The sequence below is a fragment of the Erinaceus europaeus genome, chromosome 6 (assembly GCF_950295315.1).
Source record: "Erinaceus europaeus chromosome 6, mEriEur2.1, whole genome shotgun sequence".
Classification (NCBI taxonomy): Eukaryota; Metazoa; Chordata; class Mammalia; order Eulipotyphla; family Erinaceidae; genus Erinaceus; species Erinaceus europaeus.
Window position 1 is genome coordinate 32630824 of NC_080167.1, and position 22013 is coordinate 32652836.

General features: G+C 39.6%; 1 protein-coding gene across 10 annotated transcripts in view; it reads left to right on the plus strand.

The window, feature by feature from the left end:
* TTC13 (tetratricopeptide repeat domain 13) overlaps nt 1-22013 on the plus strand; it is a 202629-nt gene that overhangs the window by 168712 nt on the left and 11904 nt on the right. For 6 of the 10 annotated variants that reach the window (XM_060192005.1, XM_060192007.1, XM_060192009.1 and 3 more), the window contains 3 exons: nt 9088-9197; nt 12465-12600; nt 14210-14289. In XM_060192005.1, coding sequence (XP_060047988.1) covers nt 9088-9197; nt 12465-12600; nt 14210-14289 — 326 coding nt within the window. The remainder of the gene's footprint in view (nt 1-9087; nt 9198-12464; nt 12601-14209; nt 14290-22013) is intronic. The other 4 variants (XM_060192006.1, XM_060192008.1, XM_060192014.1 and 1 more) reach the window with 1 other exon arrangement.

The following is a 22013-nucleotide window of genomic DNA, read 5'->3' on the forward strand; positions in this document are numbered from 1 at the left end:
TTTTTTGTTTTGTGAGTCTGGCTAAAGGTTTGTCGATTTTGTTTACTCTTTCGAAGAACCAACATTTACTTTCATTGATCTTTTGTATGGTTTTCCTATTCTCAATGTTATTTATTTCTGCCCTAACTTTAGTAATTTCTGTCCTTCTGGTTGCTTTAGGATTCCTTTGTTGTTCTTCTTCTAGGTCTTTAAGATGTGCAATCAGGCTGTTTATTTGTGCCTTTTCTTGTTTCCTAATGTGTGCTTGTATAGCTATGAACTTCCCTCTTAGGACTGCTTTAGCTGTGTCCCAAATATTTTGATAGCTTGTGTCTTCATTTTCATTGAACTCTTGAAACATTTTGATTTCTTCCTTGATTTCCTCTTTGACCCAGAAGTTGTTAAGAAGTGTACTGTTGAGCTTCCACATTTTGGCACTGTTACTAATCTTTTGTTGATTGTTAAGTGTTAGTTTAATTCCACTGTGGTCTGAGAAGATGCTTGGGATGATTTCAGTGCTCTTGAATAGGCTGATGCTGTCTTTGTGGCCTAACATATGGTCTATCCTTGAGAATGATCCATGTGGATTTGAGTAAAATGTGTATTCCAGTTTCTTGGGATGAATGACTCTGAAAATGTCCAATAGTTCTAGTTTATCTCTTCATTTAGCTCCTTTATGTCTTTACTGATTTTCTTCCTGGATGATCTGTCAAGTTGAGATAGTGGGGTGTTGAAGTCCCCTACTATGATTGTGTTACTGTTAATATATTGCTGTAGCTCTTTCAGTAGAAGTTTGATGTATTTAGATGGCTTCTCATTGGGTGCATAGATATTAATAATTGTTAAGTCCTCTTGATTGACTGATCCTCTGAGCATTAAGTAGTGTCCATTCCTATCTTTTTTAATCTTATGTATTTTAAAGTCTATCATGTCAGATATGAGAATAGCTTTTCCTGCCCTTTTTTGTGGGCCATTGGCTTGAATGATAGTTTTCCATCCTTTCACTTTAAGTCTGTGTTTGTCTTGTTGCGTTAGTTGAGTTTCCTGTAGACAACATATTGTTGGGTTTTGTTTTCTGATCCATCTTCCTACTCTGTGTCTTTTAATAGGTGAATTCAGGCCATTGACATTTATTGATATCAAAGATTGAAGATATTTTAACGCCATTCTTGTAGAGTTTTAGAGTGTTTTGATATATTTCCTATTTGTGGTGGTCTGGTTGTTTATAGGAGACCTTTCAGAACTTCTTTCAGGGCAGGCTTGGTGATGGTTGATTCCTTCAACTGTTGCTTGTCTGAGAAGGTTTTGATGCTTCCATCTAGTCTGAATGACAATCTAGCAGGATACAGTATTCTTGGCTGAAAGCCTTTCTCATTGAGCACTCGATAGATATCTTGCCATTCTCTTCTGGCCTGTAGTGTTTGTATGGAGAAGTCTGCTGCTAATCTTATGGGTTTTCCTTTGTAGGTGACTCTTTGTTTTTCTCTTGCAGCCTTGAGGATCTTTTCTTTATCCTTATTCCTTTCCAATCTAAGTATGACATGTCTTGGTGTCTTTAGGTCTGGGTTAATTCTGTTTGGGACCCTCTGGGCTTCTTGAATCTTTATGTTTTTGGTGTTGTCTAGACTCGAGAAATTTTCAGCTATTATGGCCTGGAGAACGCTTTCTTCCTCCCCTTCTCTTTCTTCCTCTGGTAAGCCAATAATGCGTATATTGTTTCTTTTGAAGTCATCCCATAGGACTCTGTTGTTGTTTTCAGCATCTCTTAGTCTCTTTTTGAGATCTCTTACTTCTTTTTTAGTTGTCTCTAATTCATCCTCAGTCTTGCTAATTCTGTCTTCAGCCTCATTGATTCTATTCTCTCTGCCCTCTACTGCTTTCTGGAGTTCATCTCTTTTGTTGCCCTGCTCTGATACTGTTTTAGCTTGTTCAGCTAGTTGCCTTCTTAGCTCAGCGATTTCAGCTTTCAGCTCTCTAATAACCATGAGATTATTAGAATTTTCTTCCATATTCTCATTTGTTGTTCCTGCATTTCTGATTACAATTTTTTCAAATTCTTTACTCACTCCTGTTATTATTTCCTTGGCTAATGTTTGGAGGTTGAACTCGTTGTTTTGTGTTTCACCCTCTGGAGGACTTTTAGCTGGACTCTTGTCCTGGTTCGAGTCTCCAATATTTTTTCTTGTTGTTTTAACCATTTTATATAAGTTAACAGTTTTTTCAATCCCTGAGTTGGAGTTCAGTTGGAGTTTTTTCAATCCCTGAGTTGGAGTTCAGCCTTTTTTTTCCCCCCTGTAGGCTATGGGAGCCTGAGGGCTTTTAAACTATCAATAGGCTTCTTAGCTTAATCACTGACTCCTGACCAAGAGATAAAGCAGGGTGTGGCAGAGATAATCCAGTGGTTATGCAAAGAGACTTTCACAGCCCCTCAGCTATGCCACCGAGGTATAGGTCTTCTCCTGAGTTTCCCGGTTAGATCTCTGTACCCTGGTGTCCCTCCCTGTTGCTGCTTCAGATTCTGAGGGTAGTAGCAATGGAGACTCAGAGTTGCACTTGGTGAGTCTCTGGGGAGTCCTTTCTTCCCTTCAGCTGTCCCCTTGTTGGTGGAGCAGACTGGAGGTGGTGTCTCCACTGACAAACTGTTGAACTGTTAGCAGTCACTTAATGTCTCCTTAGGCCCCTCCTCTCTGTCACCAGCCACGCGTGTTTGTACTCACGGGTGATTTACTGGGTTTCTGTGGTCATTCTAGTCCTGTCTTGTTTCAGTCCGGGTGGTATCCTTTGGTATTCCTAGTTGATCCAGGAGAGGAGAGGAGAGGAGAGAAAGTGATCTGCTGCTCGTAGCTCCGCCTCCGGAAGTCCCCTGTTTTCAGTATCTCTTAATCCCTTTTTGAGATCTCTTGCTTCTTTTTTAATTGTCTCTGATTCATCCTCGATTTTGCTTATTCTGTCTTCAGCCTCATTGATTCTATTCTCTCTGCCCTCTACTGCTTTCTGGAGTTCATCTATTTTGTTACCCTGTTCTGATACTGTTTTAGCTTGTTCAGCTAGTTGTGTTCTTAGCTCAGCTATTTCAGCTTTCAGCTCTCTAATAATCGTGAGATGAGTGTTTTCTTCCAGAGTCTCATTGGTTGTTTCTGCATTTCTGATGACAATTTTTTCAAACTCTTTACTCAGTCCTGTGATTATTTCCTTAGCTAGTGTTTGGATGTTGACCTCACTATTTTGTGCTTCACCCTTTGGGGGCCTTTTAGCTGGACCCTTGTCATGGTTCATTTCTCCAATATTTCTTCTTGTTGGTTTAACCATTTTATATAATATATAATGAGGTCTCTCTCTCAGTACTTTTCAAATTACTGATCACTCTTACTTGGTTTAACTTGTGTCTAAGTATTGTAATTAAAGGGTTCACAGTTATGGAAGTTAACAGTTGTTTCAGTAGTATTTTAATCCCTGAGTTGGAGTACTGTGCCTTAAAAGCCTCTTTTGTTCTTTTTCTTCCCTGTAGGCTATGGAAGCATGTGGGCTTTTAAACTATAAGTAGGCTTCTTAGCTTAATCACTGACTCCTAACCAAGAGATAAAGCAGGTTGGGTCAGAGATAATCCAGTTGTTATGCAAAGAGACTTTCACAGCCCCACTGCTAGGCCACTGAGTTAGAGATCTTCTCCTGAGTTTCCTTGTTAGTTCTCTGTCCCCTGGTGTCAGCACAGGGCCTCCCCTCTGCTGCTCCCATTTCTGAAGGCAGTAGCCTAGGAGACTCTCCTCCATTCAGCCATCTTTTTGTTTGTGAAAGAGACTGGAGGTGGTGTCTCAACTGGTAAACTGATGGGCTGTTAGCAGGCACTTACTCTTTCCCTGTGTTCCTCTCTGTCCAGGAGCAACAGGTGTTTGCACTCACTGGTGATTTGGTGGGTTCCTGAAATTGTTCTAGTCCTGCCTTGTTGCGGTCCCAGGTGGTCTCCTTTGGTATTCCTAGTTGACCCGGGAGAGGAGAGGAGAGAATCACAGCTGCTGCTGGTCCATAGCCCCCAACTTTTTTTTTTTCTGCTTCAGTCTTCTTAAACCACTCCTCTCCCTCCTCTTTGAATTGAAAGAGTGGCCTGGCTGTGTCTTCTGGACTGGAGATATTTCTTCTGAATATATGGATCTACTTACTAAGCCTTCTACCTGGGCATGAGCTGCAGTTAGGGTGTCTTTTACTCCCTGGATTTCTGACTGAAGTTCTTCTTTCAAGAATTTAGTGATGACTTGAACTGGATTTGGTGTATTGTACCAAAGTAAAGGACTCTGGGGTTCGGGGGGTATGGGTCCAAAAAGGATGATAAGAGGACCTAGTGTGGGTGTATTGTTATGTGGGAAACTAAGAAATGTTATGTACAAACTACTGTATTTACTGTTGAATTGTTGTTAAAATTCCGACGGCTCCAGCTGGCCGGGCTAGCTTCACGGCGGGTAACAGAGACACGGAGACAACGGCTGGGCAGGGAAGCTGTATTTCTTTATTCAGGAACGATTCATAAACTAAGACAAACTAATCACCAAACAGAACCCTGCTATCTCTTTGCAGCGGCGCAAGCACTCTCTCGAACTCAGGAACCCTCTCCCTGGAACTCTGGCGGGGTTCCTTCGGGGCGCAGGCCCATGAAACTAACTGGACTGATCTAATTCTCTCGGTGGGGGAGAACTAGAACCCAATGTAAAGCATACAACATTGAATGTAAAACATTGATTCCCCAATAAAGAAAGAGAGAGAGGGAGAGAGAATTTTGTGCTCTTTCCCATAAGCCTTGTCCTATGCACCTCCTATATTTGGATAGTCATCTGCATCCTTTACCAGGTCCTTTAAAATAAACTGACAAATAGGAAGCAGTTAAAAAAAATAGTATTTAATGATGTCTCTTATAAGTTCATCTCTCATGCATTTTAATTCCATAGTAATATGCTCTTTCAATTCTTGCTTACTTTCTTGGTGAGCCTTTATAATGATCTCTGTGTAGTCTATCTCTGAAAGTCTCTCTAAATCTTTAATTCCTTTGGATTTCCTGTTTCATTTCTGTCTAGCTGATATGGCATAGTTGGCTGTTCTGTTTCTCTGCTTGTCCATTTTTTGTGCTGGTTACTGATGGCCAGCAGGTGGTGCTATTGTGACCTCTGGGTTTTTCTTGCTTGTATGATCTGCAGAGTGTGGGACAGGGTGGGTGGGGGGTGGTTGTTCTGAGCTGTCTTTCAGTCACATATGCCCTGTTTTATGTTGTGTCCTTGCCTTGAATTCAGAAGGCTAAAGCCCCTGAGTCAAAGACTGAGAGGTTTTAAGCCCCTGACTTTTCTTCTGGCCCTTGGAATGTTACTTGCTTGCTGTGCTTAAAGTGAAATCGCCAAAATGGCGCAGCTCGGTGCCCATGCTGCCCAAAGCTCTGCTTTGACTTTGCTGTTCTTCAACCTGTGCCCACACCCCTTTCTGCTCCAACAGCATGTGAACACCCACCTGAGGCTACAGAACTTTCAGCTGTAGATTATGACATCAATTAGATCTCTTGTTGTATTTATTTGTTGTTTTGGGAGGAGAGGTGATTTGGTCCCAGTTATTCCATGGCCACGCCTCCTAGAAGTCTATAATGAGTTTATAAAAGTTGAGTAGTCTAAAAAAAAGTTGAGTAGTTTAGGTTTTTTTTTTTTTTTGGTCACTTTTCCAGGTTGACTTTTGCTAGAAAGACATACTTAGAGAAAGACACCATAGCACTCCTTTAGAACAGTACACACAGGCTTGAACATGGGTTGTGTGTGTATCAAGTACACTACCCATGTGAATTATCTTGCTTTCCCTGTGTAGTTTATAATAGGATATAAACATCTCAGTGTATCAACATTCAAGAATGTCTTCATGGGAATCCATAAAGAAGTAGCCAGTTGCTTGTGCTTAATGTGTGAATTATTGGAGCATGACATTAATAAGTGTAGTCTGCTATCTATGTTATTTGGTGACTGGAGTATTGTGGCTATAAAGTTGCTGACCTGGCTATCTGAGGTGATAAATGTCTCTTAGTGGAGTCCCAAATAATAAACACTTGCCTCAGTTTTTATATTTGTATTTCTGGAAAAGTCTGCATGTTTTAAAACTGTGTAAAAATTTAATAACTAAGTATAAAATAGAGTCTGGTTATAAATAGTTTCTTTGTTTATATGAAAGTCCAGTAGAGCATTAAGAATTCATGCATTTGTGACTATTCCCTGTACTATGGGACACTGCATAACCTTGACCTGCTAATTTCCAATGATTATTCCCACCAGCTAATCACTAAAGCCATCAAACTCTTCCACATTTTTACCAGATATCCTCCAAAGAACAGCATGGCTTCATGAAAGGCTGTAGGATACACCATACAGGAAGTAAACTGGCACATCAGTTTTTAATCTTTGAATTTCCAATGTTTATTTTAGGACTATAAAATCACTATACTAATAACATATAACCATATTAGAGAAATATTAATAGTTATGTATATGTGGATAATTATATGCACATGTGTATATATTTATATGTATGTATGTATGTATACAGCTTTGTTGAAAAGGAAAATCATTATGAACTGCAAGACTAAAACTGCTGCTAATCAGGATGAAGAAAAGACCCAAGGGGGGCTCTTTTTATTTTTAAACCACATATGTAGAAAGTCATTTTAAAGATTTGTTTATTAAGTAGAGACAAAAATCAAAGCATTGCTATGGCATATGCAATATAGGAGATTGAATTTGGGACTTTTTTTGGGGGGGGGAAGACATCATTCTTTAGAGTTTAGCACTTTATCCACTGTTCTACCTCTTGGGCTGTTCCAAAGGGAATACTCCCATTTTGATTAGGAGGGTTTTTTTAAATGTTTTTTTTCTTAATTTTTTATTAGTGATGTAATAATAATCAACAAGATTGTGGGGTAACGGAGGTATAATTCCCACCACCAGAGTTCTGTATCCGATCTCCTCCATTAGAAGGTTCCCTATTCTTGAGAGCTTTTTTGGAGGTTCTAGCAGGGGAGTGCAGCTACTCATATACCCTTGACCTTTATCCTCTTCGACTGAGTGTGCAGCTTCAGGAGGGACACACATGGAGCGGTGAGGGAGGAAGGGGACACCCACCTAGCCAGCCAAATCAGCTGAATCAACCCTGGCGATCAATGGGGTGACAGACGTCACAGCCAGATCGCCCTCACATCCAGGTTCCCTATTCTTTATCCCTCTGAGAGTATGGACTTAGCTCTTTATGGGGTGTAGAATGTGGGAGGTCTGGCTTCTGTATTGCTTCTCTGCTAGACATAGACATTGGCAATTTGATCCATATCCCCTTTGATCCATACCCCCAACCTGTTTCTACCTTTCCTTAGTAGTGCAGTAGGGCTCTGAGAAGGTGGGGTTGTAGGGCATACTGGTGAGGACATTTGCCCAGGGAAGTCAGGTTGACTGCAGTTTGATGGCTGAAAAGCATTAAGATATAAAGCAGGGAAAAAAAAAAGTTTAATAATTAGGAACCTAAAGGTAAGACTGTAGCAGATGATATATGGGGTGTTCATGTTGAAAGAAGCTAGGAAGCCTGTTTTAGGTATATTCCAAGGAGCCCATGACATGCAGTTGGGCTAAAAGTATTGTCTGGGAAGATGGTATCAGAGTTGAGAATGGGAATGGAAAGCTGGATCAGGACAGAGAATATCTCCCAAATATGGGAAAAGTAAGTAAATATCATTAACTGTAAACCCCATCAATCTGACCTAGTAGGGCCCATGTCTATTCATATTTAGCACAGGAGCCTGTGTAATCTCTGCATCCCTGTCAGTCTGAGCTTGCATTCCATTGTCATAGCTAGGAACATTCTAGGCTGCACTCATTTCAGGATGAGTCTTCTTGGAGTGGCAAAGTAAGTTGACCCAGCCTGTGGGGAAATGGGTGGGCAAATAGCATAATAGTTATATGAAGAGACTCTCATGTTTGAGGCTCTATAGTCCCAGGTTCAATCTGCCACATCACCATAAGCCAGGGCTAAGCAGTGCTCTAGTATATAAAAATTTAAAAAAGAAAAATGTGTCTCAAAAAATAAACCAAAATGGAGAGTGGGACAGTTTCTCCCATTGTTGTTCTGTGTTGAGGGCAAGGTCCTATAGAGGCATACAAAATGGCTTATAATTTTGTTCTTGATGGAAATGATGAGTGTTGGTGGAGAGAGGGATCTGTTAGAGGTCACGACCCATCATATCTATGTAGGAATCCCAGGATTCCCTGACTAGGGCCCCAGTTGATGGGGTGACCTGGTAGTGACCAAAAGGGCCATCATTAAAGTGTGCCAGTCTCTTGCCTTAATGCAACATTTGTAGTCCTTATTTTATCTGACAAGGTTAGCCTTAGGGTGATTGAGGAAATGAAACAGGAATATCTAGGTCTAAGTAGAACACATTTGATTAAGTACTTTATGGTGTTTTTTCTAGGTCTTTCTACTTGCTTGCTGCACTTATTGAGTCACTGCAAACTATTGTGTACTTTTACTTTAAGTTATATATTTTCCCCTAACTTATGGATACATGTGCCCTATCTCATGAGTGTTGTTCTAATATCTAGGTTTTGAGGTTTTGTTAGGAAGTGCCCCACCTGAAATGGAATTAAGTGTCCTATGAGCAAGGAAAGGTCTCCCCAGAGTATTAGAGCTGGAGGGTTGACATCTCAGGCCTGGCATCTCTGGACACAGTCGAAAGCGAAACATGTCAAGGTGGCACTAGTTGCATTGATTTGAGTCTTATACTGAGACTTTCTGCTTCCTTTGATAGGGACCACAGAGAGTCCAGTATGGACTTAGAATTTATGTCTAGAATTGTGTATCTTAAATCACTAATTGCCAGGACAAAGAATATATGGTCAGTTGTTTCAGGAACTTCTGTGACCCTGCTTAAAATCATGGAAGTCAGAATCAGCACTGACACGCACAGAGCAGCAGTTGAATAGAACATAAGACTTAAATGCAAGAGATCCCAGGTTTGTTTCCTGGCACCACTGAGCAATCCTCTTATCAAAAAAGAAAAAGATCCATTAAGTATATACTAGTAATGTGATTTTTCTTTTTCCCTGAAAGCAGTTTAATACTAAAACAAAGGATGGTTTTACTGTGAACACCAAAGTTCCCAGCCTCAAGGATCAAGGGAAGGAATATGATGGATTCACAATCACTATTACAGGAGACAAGTATGTATGCTTTCTCAGTTTGGATATAAGGAAAGGCTAGTATAAGAAAGCATGCTTATGCTTGATATTGTCCCCAGCAGTTCAATTTACTGGCTTTTGCTTTATCTTGGAGTGAAAATCATTAAGGTACAGTGTAGCTACTACCAATTTTTTATTTCTTTGTGACATTTAAAATATTACACAGGCATTTTCTGACCATCTGCATCTAATAGCTTCCCAAATATGTAATATCATGTCTACTGTAGTTTCTGAAAAACATTCTTCTGGGTTCTTAAAGTTCATTGTGGGGGATCCATCTAATAAAATGAAAAGGTATGCAAAAATTGAAGACTTTTAAAAATTTTTTTTTAATTTATTATTTATTCCCTTTTGTTGCCCTTGTTTTATTGTTGTAGTTACGATTGATGTTGTTGTTGGATAGGACAGAGAGAAATGGAGAAAGGAGGGAAAGACAGGGGGAGAGAAAGACAGACACCTGCAGACCTGCTTCACCGCCTGTGAAGCGACTCCCCTGCAGGTGGGGAGCTGGGGGCTTGAACCGGGATCCTTATGCCGATCCTTGCGCTTTGCGCCACCTGCGCTTAACCCGCTGCGCTACCACCGGACTCCCAAAATTGAAGACTTTTGTAAGATTTTTTAGTATAAATTTTATGTGTTACAGCGGTAATACAGTTTTATTTTAGAAAATTTATAATATACATATAAGCAAAGATAAAGTTATTTTCTTTAAAAACTGAGGTTATACTATACATATTTCTATGTAAGTTTTTCTTTATCTCTTTATCATGAAAATTTTCCTGTCCTATTTTTACAAGGAATTAATCATAGTTTTCTATATAGATGTAGTTTTAATAAAGTTTTTGTTATTTATCATTTATAGAATCCCATTTTTCACTTTATAATATAGTAAATATATTCATTGACTATCATTTACATATGAAATCCAGACTGTTTCAAATCCAGACTATCATTTACATATGAAATCATCAGGCTGTTTCAAAATTTAAATTTGGTTTCATGTGTAAATAGCAGTTTGGCAACTTCCAGATTTTTTTGTCTTTTCCATATCCTTGAGGTCTCAACTGCTACTCCAAGCCACTTATCAAAGTACTTTCCCATTAAATATCATTACCCTTCTAACCCAAAAAGGAACTTCTGAGTTTTCTATTAACACCAAAATTACTCTCCTACATCTTCAACCCAGTGTGAGCAAGAGAGAAAGTGTGTGTCAAGGAATGAGTTTTAGATAATTTAAACTAATATGCCTAGGCTCTGTCATAGTTACTAAATGTATGAGCTAAGATATGAATGGTTTTTATTTGTTTGTTTGTTTACAAGAGAACTGATCAGCTCTGGCTGATAGCTATGGGGGCTAAGGGGTTTGAGCCTGGGACTTTGGAGCCTCAGGCATGAAAACCTCTTTGCATAACCATTATGCTATTTATCCCCACCCTGAGATATGTTAATACAGAAGTTTAAATTGCTTTGAAACAAAATATATCTAGAACCAGAAATATATGACTTTGTAGAAGTTAAGAGAAGAGTCTACTGTACTGAATTCTGTTAATAAAACAAGACAAAAAAAGAAGAAAGTGTATACGTGTGTATTTTTTTCTCAGACTAAATAACCAGGAAGAAATAGAATTACTGCCTAGGAAAATAGTGAAACTGGTAAACTGGAAGAGCAAAGGACTTGATGTCTGAGGCTCCTGGTTTGATCATCCTTGGCACTGCATGTCCCAATTGGCATTTTTCTCGCTGATGTGAAACTCTACTTTAAATCTTTTTTTTTTTTTTTTTAAGAACGAGATAGAATTAATGACTAAAAGAGTACCCAAATCCTTTACTCTGAAACAATGTCATTCCTCAACTGTTCTACCCCATTAATTACTTCTTTTTCTCTGGGCCTCTAACCCCTTAGATGGGGTCTGTCATCTTCTGGTGGCATACAGTTCTCCGTTAGTGTCCCTAAGGCTCCATATGGTGATCTAAGGTGAATGATAAGGTGTCCCTAAGGTGATCTCCTAAAAAGTACCTCTCCAGTCTATCCTGCCATTGCTTGCTGATGACAAAATAAATCCCTTTACCAAACATTCAAAATCTACAAGAATATTATCTCAAGCATTTTTTTTTTTTTACTTTACCTGAACTTTACCAGTCAGAACCTGACCTACTAATTCAACTAAGATGGTATATTTCTAAAGAGCCACCCACTCATCTTTAGGCCTGTGTTACTCCCATTCTGATCTTCAAGACCCATGTTCAGATTACTTCTTCCATGAAACACTTTTTTTTTTTACATTTTCCAAATTATGTTATTCCTTTTCTTTTTTAAATTTTTATTTATAAAAAGGAAATACTGACAAAACCATAGGATAAGAGGGGTACAACTTCACATAGTTTCTACCACCAGAACTCTGTATCCCCTCCTCTCCCCTCATTGAACTATATTATGACTAAGCATGTTGAGGAAGGTTGCTTAGTAGAAAGACAGAAATTCTGCAGGATTTTTATGTGTGAAGTGCTGAGTTTGATTGTTGATACACCATAGGACAGAGTAGAGTGATGCTCTAGGCTCTTCCTCCCTCTCTTTACAAAACCAACTAAATGAATAAATAATTCAGTAACAAATACCTATTGTTTCAAATTTGATTTCCTTTATAAAGCCTTCCGAAGAGCTATAATGCTGCAGAAGTATAACAAAAACTGGAGTTATGGGGGACAGGGGTAGCACACCATGTTAAGCATAGCTAGTACAAAGTGCAAGTGTGTTTTCAGGGATCCCAGTTTCTCTCTCCCTATCTCCCTCTCATCTCTCAGTTTCTCTCTGTCCTATCCTGTAAAAAGGAAAGGAAAGAGAAAGGGAAAGGAAGGGGGGGAAAGGGGAAGCGGAAAGGGGAAAAGGGGAAGGGGAAAGGGGAAAGGAGGAAGGAATTACCTCCAGGAGCAGTGGATTCATAATTTAGGCACTGAGCCTCAGTGATAACCCGGAGAAAAAACAAAAAAGACCAGAGTTAGATTTTGATCTTGATCTACAATCGTAATAGGTAATAAAATATTTAGTAGGCATTTAAATATATTCTCGACACTAGTTATGGCCTCCTACATTAGCTTAAACTCATGTATGTATGGTTAGACTGGAAAATATATCATTTTATGAAAAATCCACATGCTCAAGAAGAACATCATGTGTAGTTACAAAAGAAGGATACATTCTTAAATATAGCATATGCTATATTTACTTATTTCCTTTTTCATCTTTTTTAGGGTTGGAAATGTACTATTCTCTGTGGAAACACAAACCACAGAAGAAAGGACACAATTATATCACGCTGAAATAGATGCACTTTATAAAGATCTAACAGTAAAAGGAAAAGTACTCATTCTTTCATCAGAATTTGGGGTAGGTTTTTGTTTCCATTTTGTTCACGCTTCCTATGATTCCTTTGTAAACTTTTTGAAGCCCTTAATCTTCCATTGAAATGATATATATTATGCTTTTAATTTACCTGTAAATGTTTCTTTTTCAATATTCTTATAGAAAAAATACATATTTAATAGCTACAGTTATTGCCAAGGGTGGTTGTGATAAACTATGTTATATTATTATCTTGTCAAGATTTAAATGGAAAATTTACTCCATAAGGAAAATAACCTATATGTGCTGCAGTTAGGGGCCTTTCCTTGATCTATGATCTTGCTACTTCTTTATTCTCTTGAATTAATAGGACTTCTTGGGGGCAGTAACTTGCCTATTAACCATTGTTGTTGTAGCTGCCACTGTGCCAAGAATATAGTGGGTACTCCATCCATGTTCTGGAATGAATGCCCATGGCCCTGAGGCACTACCCCCTTTGACATTTAATCAACTCGTACATATAAATATATGTTTAAGTTTTATACATATATCAGTCAATGGTTTTTTTACCTAAATCCCAGTGTGGAGTGAGTGGCTTATCACTCTTTTGTGATAGGGAAGTTTGTAATTTCAGAAAGCACGTTTGATTCTAATAAGTGTTTTGTCTTTTTTTTATTTTAGCTCAGTGTATATTATTTATCCAAAAACATTGTAGTTTTAAAATCAGCTAGGAAAATGTTTTAAATTGAAATATATATCACTAAAAACAGGGATAAAGGACTAGGAGATAGTTCACCAAATAAAAGCATTTGCCTTATTGTTTGGAAAGCCCTGGAATTGAGCCATCTCACAGGAGCACCATGTGGAGTGGTGCTGAGCTGTTTTCTTCCTCTGTTTCATTTGTTTATTTTAATTTTATTTTATTGGGGGTTAATGATTTACAGTATTCATTCCTCTCTCTCAAAAAAGAAAAGAAAAATAAAAATGGATCCAGGAGGCCTCTCAGTAGCATCACACATATGAGACTGTGAGCTGGTGTCACATAGGAGAAAGAGAAAGGAAAAAAAAGAAGAAGAAGAAAGAGGGTCAGGGTGGTGGCACACCTGGTTGAGCAGCACATATGTTACAGGGCTCAAAGACCCAGGTTCAGGCCGCTGGTCCCCACCTGCAGAGGGGTAACCTCACAAATGGTGTAGCAGGGCTGCAGGTGTCTTTCTGTTTCTCTCCCTCTGAATCTCTACATTTCTCTTTAGTTCTGGCTATCTCTATCAAATGAATAAAGATAATAAAAAAATAAGAAGGAAGGAAGAAGTATATTCATATATGGGCCAGCAAGAGAGCTTACCTGGCTAGTGTGCCTAACTTGTCATTTTCACAATTCAGGTTTGATTCTTGCTCTCACTACACTGGAGGAAGTTTTGGTGCTATGGTATCTCTCCCTCTTTCCTGCTGTCTTTCTTTTCTTTCTATCTGAAAAAAGTAGACCCATAATAGTAAAGACCAGGTGATAACAAAAAATAAATAAATAAAAATACACAAAAGGTATGAAATATTCAAGAATGTGAGAAATAGATTCTTGTAGGAGAAAAATGAAATTATCCTTTACCTGATACATAAATGATTATATGTTCTCAAGTACCTTTTTCCCTTCCAGGAGGCTGATGCTGTTTGCAACTTAATCTTATCTCTAGTTTATTATTTTTATAATTTAATGCCACTCTCTCGAGGATCCAGGTAAATGATTTCCCTATATTTTTTGTTTTTACATAAAAAAAATGTTATTTTTACTTAAGCTCCTACTGGTGGTATGGATATAAAAGTACCCCAAATAATTGCAGTAAGCCCTTTTTGCTTTTACAAAAACCCTTCAAAAAGTATTTCCTTAATCTACTACAATCAAAAGAATTATGAAAGTAATTTTAATGTTGTATGCTTAAGTTTTACAGGTTAGGCGTTCATCAGGTCAACAAATATCTGTTGAAACCATGTTTATGATTGCTGTACTCACTGTATTTTAATTTCTGATGTTTGTTTAGACTATTACTCTTTTTTCTCTCTGCTCTCCACTTCCTCATTTTTGATAATTGACCTATACTTTAAGTTATTGTTTAGAATTTTTATTATTTTGAATAAGTTCTTGCTATCATCAAGGATTTTATAATAATTTGTACTAATGATTTAATAATAGTTTGTACAGTTAAAATATTTCAGGCTTCACACATACACTGAAGTTCCTATCAGGAATATTTTTAGAGAAGGAATATATATGTAAAGTTTTCTTTTTATTTTCTTTTATCCAGTACTCTGTGTAGTAAATCATGTAAATTGTCTATACTATTGCTAGCACATATCTGAATTAAAGATATTTGGGGTAGTATAACATATGTGAATCTCTCCTTTTTAAAAATACTTTTTTATTTTTAATTTTTATTATCTTTACTTATTTATTGGATAGATGTAGCCAGAAATTTATAGGGAAGGGGGTGATAGGGAAAGAGACAGAGAGGTGTATAACACTTCTTGCCCACTTAGAAAGCTTTCACCAAGCAGGTGAGGACTGAGGGCTCAAACCCAGGTCTTTGTGCATTATAACATGTGCACTCAACCTGTGCTCCACCACCTGGCCCCAAAATACCATTATCTTTAATTAATACTTTAAAAAGTAAAACTCTTACAGTCAGGGAGGTGACTTGGCATGTAGAGCACTGGATTTACATTCATGAAGGCCTGGGTATGTTCCCCAGCACTTTATGTGCACAACAGTACTTTGTTTTTTCCTTCTCTCTCTCTCTCTCTCTCTCTCTCTCTCTCATAAATAAAGTAAATAAATGGACATAATAGTTTATTTTGTTATAGTACTTAAAAAGCATTAAGACAAAAATAGAAATGGAAATATTCTGATATCAGGGAGATAGTACAGTGGTAGTGTAGTATAAGAAGCCCCAAGCTAGATCTCTGGCACCACTATATGCCAAAGCTGAGTAATGCTCTGATTAAAAAAAAGAAGAAAAAAAAAACTGTAAAATTGGCATGATTGTTACCAGTTGTGTCCAAAAGATATATGATATACACTTATATCAATTAGTTATATAGGCACTATACAGACACCCAACATTTTATCATTTTCTCTCACAGCTGCTTTGTTGGCTCATGTGTGACATAAAAGCAGTATAGTTCCAGTCATCCTCTATAAGTTGCTCTGGCCCTATATCTGTTCAGTCCCTCTTCAATTTCTTATTCTCCTATTCTCTCCTACTACCATAGTTCAGACCCTTGTCATTTCTTGCTATAACCTTTCTTACTAGCATCATAACATACAAGCTTTTCTCCTTCCCATATCTATGCAACATTTGTTAGTGATTTGATAATGGTTTATAAAATTTGAGATTTCAGGGGTCTAATTTCACACTACATTGACCACCAAAGTTCTGTATACCTCCCCCATATCACCTTAGTTCTCACAGAATCTTTAAGAAACTCACTAATTGCAATTTGCTATATCCTTTTACCATTATCAGTTCTTTTTAAAAAAATGTATTTATAAAATGGAAACACTAACAAAATCATAGGATAAGAGGGGTACAATTCCAACCACCAGAACTCCATATCCCGTCTCCTCCCCTGATAGCTTTCCTATTCTTTAACCCTCTAGGAGTATGGACCCAGGGTCATTATGGGGTGCAGAAGGTCTGGCTTCTGTAATTGCTTCCCCACTGAACATGGGTGTTAGCAGGTTTATCCATACTTCCAGCCTGTCTCTTTCCCTAGTGGGGCAGAGCTCTGGGGAAGCAGTGCTCCAGGACATATTGGTGGGGTTGTCTGTCCAGGGAAGTTCGGTTGGCATCATGGTAGCTTCTGGAACCTGGTGGCTGAAAGAAGAGTTAACATATAAAGCCAAACAAATTGCTGACTAGTCATGAACCTAAAGGTTGGAATATTGCAGATGAAGATTTAGGGTCTCCATTTTGGAAATAACTAGTAGGTCTATTTTAGGTATATTCTAAAGGGCCCATGACTTTATTAGTTTTTGCCTGAGCATGACATCTAATATGCAGTTGGATCTAAGTTATTGTCTGGGGGGGGGTGCTGTCATGGTTGAAAAAAGGGCTAGAAAGCTGGATCAAGGAAGAGAGTATCTCCCAAATATGGGAAAAGTGTATAAATATTGTTGAACCATTATCTATTCTTGATCTCTCTCTCTCTCTCTCTCTCTCTCCCTGCCCACTCCATTCTTTTTTTGGATAGAGACAGAAAAATTGAAAGGGAGAGGGAAAGTACACATTACCATGTGCAAAGACCTGGTTTTAAGCTTCTAGTCCCTACCTGTAGGAAGAAGCTTCATTAGTGGAATACTACTTATTACTTGAACCCAAGTCTTTCCACATGGTGTGCTCTATAGGATGTGCCAGCACCTCCCCTGACATTTATTTTATTTATTTTTTACCAGAATGTTGCTCAGCTCTGGCTTATGGTGGTGCAGGAGAATGAACCTTTAATAGTTGAGTAGTATACATACTACAACTTACTCAGCCACTCATCTTTTGTTGGACACCTAGGTTGCTTCCAGTGAACCTTACTTTGAGTCTCATATATAAGAGTCTTTTTGCATAACCATTATGCTGTCTCCCCCCACATATCATAATCTGAGACATAGTTTGACTTTTTTTTTCTCCTATAAGTTCATGTGGTTGTTGTTTGTTGGTTTGCTTTTGCCACCAGAGTTATTACTGGGGCTCAGTGCCAGCACTGTTGTAATTATAATTAGAAGAAGGACTCAGCTGAGGTGTGCTAGGAAGTGGGTTTAAACAATCAATGATTTATAACAGTAGCAAGATAAGCAATTATCAGAAGGGGTAAGAATAAGCTAGGCCATAAGTCCATGAGTTAGTTACCAGAAGTTCAGCCCCACGTGTTCATATTCTCTGGTTAGTAGCAGCATCATGTGTCTTTGGAAGCTGCACCGTGGAGAAGAGCGGACGTCCAGAGCAAAGGGGTACACAAATCTTTATAATAGGATGGGGGGGGGAGGTTTGGTTCAGACCACGTGGAGCCAGCCGGCAATGGCTGACCATGGGGGGAGAGCAGGGAGCGAGACCTCAGAGAGGGAGAGCCGAGAGCCCAGAGAGAGCGAGGGGAGGGGTGAGGGGGCTTTTTATTGGGCGACAACCAGGGGTGACGTGTAGGGCCAGGATTGGTTGAAAGGGGGCACTCTAGGATTTAGCGGGGCATAGAAAAACCTGGGGGCGGAGCCAGGATTGGTTGAAAGGGGGCACTCTAGGATTTAGCGGGGCATAGAAAAACCTGGGGGCGGAGACTGCATCAGAATAAGTCCTCAGCAACATCTCCTCCTATCCCTTTATATCTAAATGGACACAGTAAAGAAAAATGGAATGGAGCAGGCTTAAATGTTTTAGAGGAATGCCATGCTCAGGTGGGAAGATGTAGGACTTTCTGTGGAGGAGGGAAGGCTTAAATGGCTGCCAACCTTGTGAGATTTATGCGTCCTCCTGTGCTCAACCCCTCTTTAGAGAGAGAGACTTACCTGGAGAGACTCATCTCATAGGTTTAAGCGCAGCCTATCTCTACATCTTTTCTATCTTTCTACCTAGTAATAGCATAAGATGTACAAAGTCTATAAAAGACTATCATGGGGCAGAAACCTTTTGGGCATAAGCCTAAATGATATAACAAAATAGGAAGAGACAAGTAGGGGAGAAGTAAAAGCCAGTGTGGTGTGAAGGGAAGGATTGGTGTGTAAAGGAGCATTCCCTGTTTGGGTGGGGAAAGGGGCAAGGGTACATAATGAGGGGGAGGCGGGAGGCATGACCCACCAAACAGAGGGGCTATTTGGCATTGTATAGTCCTCAAGGCAACAGTCTGTAAAGTCTATGAATTACTCAGGATCAGTCTATGAAAAACCAGCAGCGTGAAGGGAAATAAGCTGCTTCAAAATTGTGTAAAATGTATATAGGGTATGTCAGAAAGTCCGATACAAGTCTCAGTCCGAAGTAGATGGCTAGGGGGAGAATTGGCAGGGGATGCAATGCTGCATGAGGGAGGTCAGCCGCTGGAATGTTGTTCTTTTGTAGATAGCTAGCTGGAACTGCCAACACGTAACAAGCAGGTCAGAAGCAGGAACGGTAACCAGGCATGAAGAAAGTTCTGTCCTTGGAGTTTGTGTATCAGGTTCTTCAGATCGCGTTGAGTGACATCTAGGGTTTCGGGGGGTGTGCCACGGTAGTCGTGCCATCTAGTGAGTGACGTCAGGGTGTGCAGGGGTTCAGATGGTTTTTCCGGGATTCCTGTGAAAGAAACATAAACAATCTGCTTCTCGTGGTTAGCAGGGCATCTGATTTGAATGCTTTATAGAAAAAGAGGTTTGGTGCCTTGACCAACTGAGTATTGGGGGATGTATCTTTCCTATTCATTTATGATTATATTTTATATTATTTGTCATGGTAGTCAGCCATTTATCTGGAAGGTCCTGGGTGATTCATGGGGAAAAAGACCTTAACAAAGACTCTAAGCTGTAGGGAAGTGGGAACTATCTTATCCTTTTTTTTTTTTTTTGAATCTTGCCTTTGTTGCCCTAGTTGTTTTATTGTATGTAATTACTGATATTGTGGTCATTGGATAGAACAGAGAGAAATGGAGAGAGGAGGGGAAGACAGGGGGAGAGAAAGACACCTGTAGACCTGCTTCACTGCCTGTGAAGTGATTCCCCTGCAGGTGAGGAGCCAGGGGCTCAAACTGGGATCCTCAAGCCAGTTCTTGCTAAACCCGCTGCGCCACCACCCGATTCCCAGGAACTATCTTTTAACATAAACTCTATGGCCATGCCAATAGCAACCTTGAGGGCACATGTGGCTCCCCACATGTCCCCCTGTCTTATATCATGTTTTGATGTTTGGCGGACTTTGTTTTGTGGCAGGGTGGACTGTGCCTGTCTTAGGTTGGGGATCAGCCTTCCGTCTTACCCGTCATTGGAACACCTGGTCATTTTTGCCCAGTAGTACCAGATGCCCTGTCTTAGGTTGACTGGATAGCGCTAGTTTCCTCTTACCCGTCATTGGCTAGCCAGCCCTCTACATGGTGGACGTTCTGATGGAGGGGGGCAAATCCTCCACAGCAACTCAATATTCTGCCATGTCCAGCCTATGATAGTGACTTTGTATAGGTTGCATCTTTATGGCATCAATCTGTTGCTGCAAAAGGCCATGAGCTTGTTAAGAATTATAGGACTGTGGTCCGGGAGGTGATGCAGTGACTAAAGCCTTGGACTCTTAAGCATGAGGTCCTGAGTTCGATCCCTGGCAGCACATGTACCAGAGTGAGTCTGGTTCTTTCTCTCTTTCTCATTAATAAATAAATTTAAAATGTTGAAAAAAAGAATTATAGGACCTATTGTGAGCAGAAGAAGTAAAACAAGCTAGGGTCCCACAACTAAGGGTATACAGGTAAGGAAGGGGGAATGTATCCATTGATATGAAGAGGTAGGATCATATCTCAAGTCTAAGGGAAGCAGTCAGTGAATGTGATGTCCAGGGGAACAGCCATTTGTCTTTGGGGTAGTAAAGGATGTCCGTGGCATGGGTGATGTTATAAAGAGAAACATTTAAATTGTTGGCTGACAAAGGCAGGCCTATGGTGGCAAGACAAGATACACCAGTTAAGTTTACAAGAATATGTGAATGTTGCTAATTCACATAGGTTGGATATGGAGGAACTTCTTACAGTTTAATACCTTACCATATGAACAGATGATTCCTCATATGAAGGCTTGATAGCTGTAATCACTTACTTGTGAAAAACAATAAAACTTGTAACAAGTTAGAGGTGTACTATAATTGACTTTGGACTATAAGCAGACTCAGGTTACTTAGAGAGTTAATGCATGTTAGTAACAATGGTTTTAACATTTAGAGTACTTCTAAGCAGATGGGTCATACAAAAATTTTTGGTCATTCAGCACACTCACTCACAAAACACAACTGGCCATTCATAACATAAGACATTCAGGGAAGGGGTAGGAGAGAGGGCTCTGTGAGCCAACTTTTGTAGGTTCTGCCATGCCATATTATGGATCCTGGGATGTATCCTGCATCTAGTCCTCTTGTGTTATTTCTTGTTCTTCAGGAATAACAGCGCCATCCTGCGGGTATTGTCGGACATGGCGGGCAGGAACCCAGACAGGTTTAGAGAAACTTTGAGGGAAAATGCATGCGAAACCCCTTCCCATGGTCAATAATGGGTCAGGCCCTTTCCAAACTTTATCGAGTGGGTCTCTCCATTTGACCTTAATAGATGGGAGGGTAGATGGTGTTTGCCAGTGAAGAATAATAGGGGGTAAGGCTGAGTTATTGTAAATATTAAAGAGATTTAACGTAGTTAAGGCTTTTGCTAGCTGGATATTGGGGGGATATGTTCCTCCTTTATCTTTATTTAGTTGAGCCTTCAGAGTTTGATGGGCCCTCTCGACAATGCCTTGTCCCTGTGGATTGTAGGGAATGCCCGTGGTATGAGTAATATTCCAGAGGGAACAAAAATCTTTAAATTGTTTGCTTGTAAACATAGGTGCATTGTCTGTTTTCAAAAATAATGGGACCCCCATAACGGCAAAACAAGAGAGCATATGGCTTAAAAGCTTTTTAGCACTTTCTCCTGTCTGAGCTGTAGCCCACATAAATTTAGAAAAGGTATCAATTGAGACAAACACATATTTTTGTTTGCCAAAGTTTGGTATGTGGGTGACATCAATTTGCCAAATAGCATTAGCTTTTAAACCTCGGGGGTTAACCCCAAGGGTCTGGATAGCAGGTGTCTTTATGAGACTTGCACAAGAAGAGCATGTAGCGAGGATATGTTTTAACTGTGGTACAGGAACATCAGGGTATCGAGCTTGAAGGCCTTTAAGATTAACATGGGTTAGAGAGTGAAAATTAGCAGGATCAGAGACAGAGACTGGGAAAGTTCCTGTGGAGGCAAGGCGGTCAACTGCGGCATTCCCTTCGGACAGGGAACCAGGAAGAGGGCTGTGGGAACGAAGGTGTTGAATATACAGTGGTTGGGTTCGAGAACAGAGCATAGAGGCGATTTGAATCAAGAGAGGGGAAAGTGGGTTGTCATCAATTTTCACATTCGAACGAGCAAACCATGGAAGTAAGTTAACAGTATACACACTGTCAGAAAAAAGGTTGAAGGATTCTGGTACAACTTTTAGTGCAAGAAAAACAGCATAAAGTTCTTTGTACTGAGGGGAATTATCAGGAAGCTCAGTAAAGAGAGGTTTAGGAGATTGTTTGTCTGGGTAATATATAAGGGCAGCAGCTCCCCTTTTTTCACCATCAGTAAAGATTGTAGGAGCAGAGGGAATGGGATCCCGAGAGAAAAGTTTAGGTGCTAGTAGAGGCAGAAGAGGTAAAGAAGCTATCAATTTATTAGAAGGAAAATGGTTATCT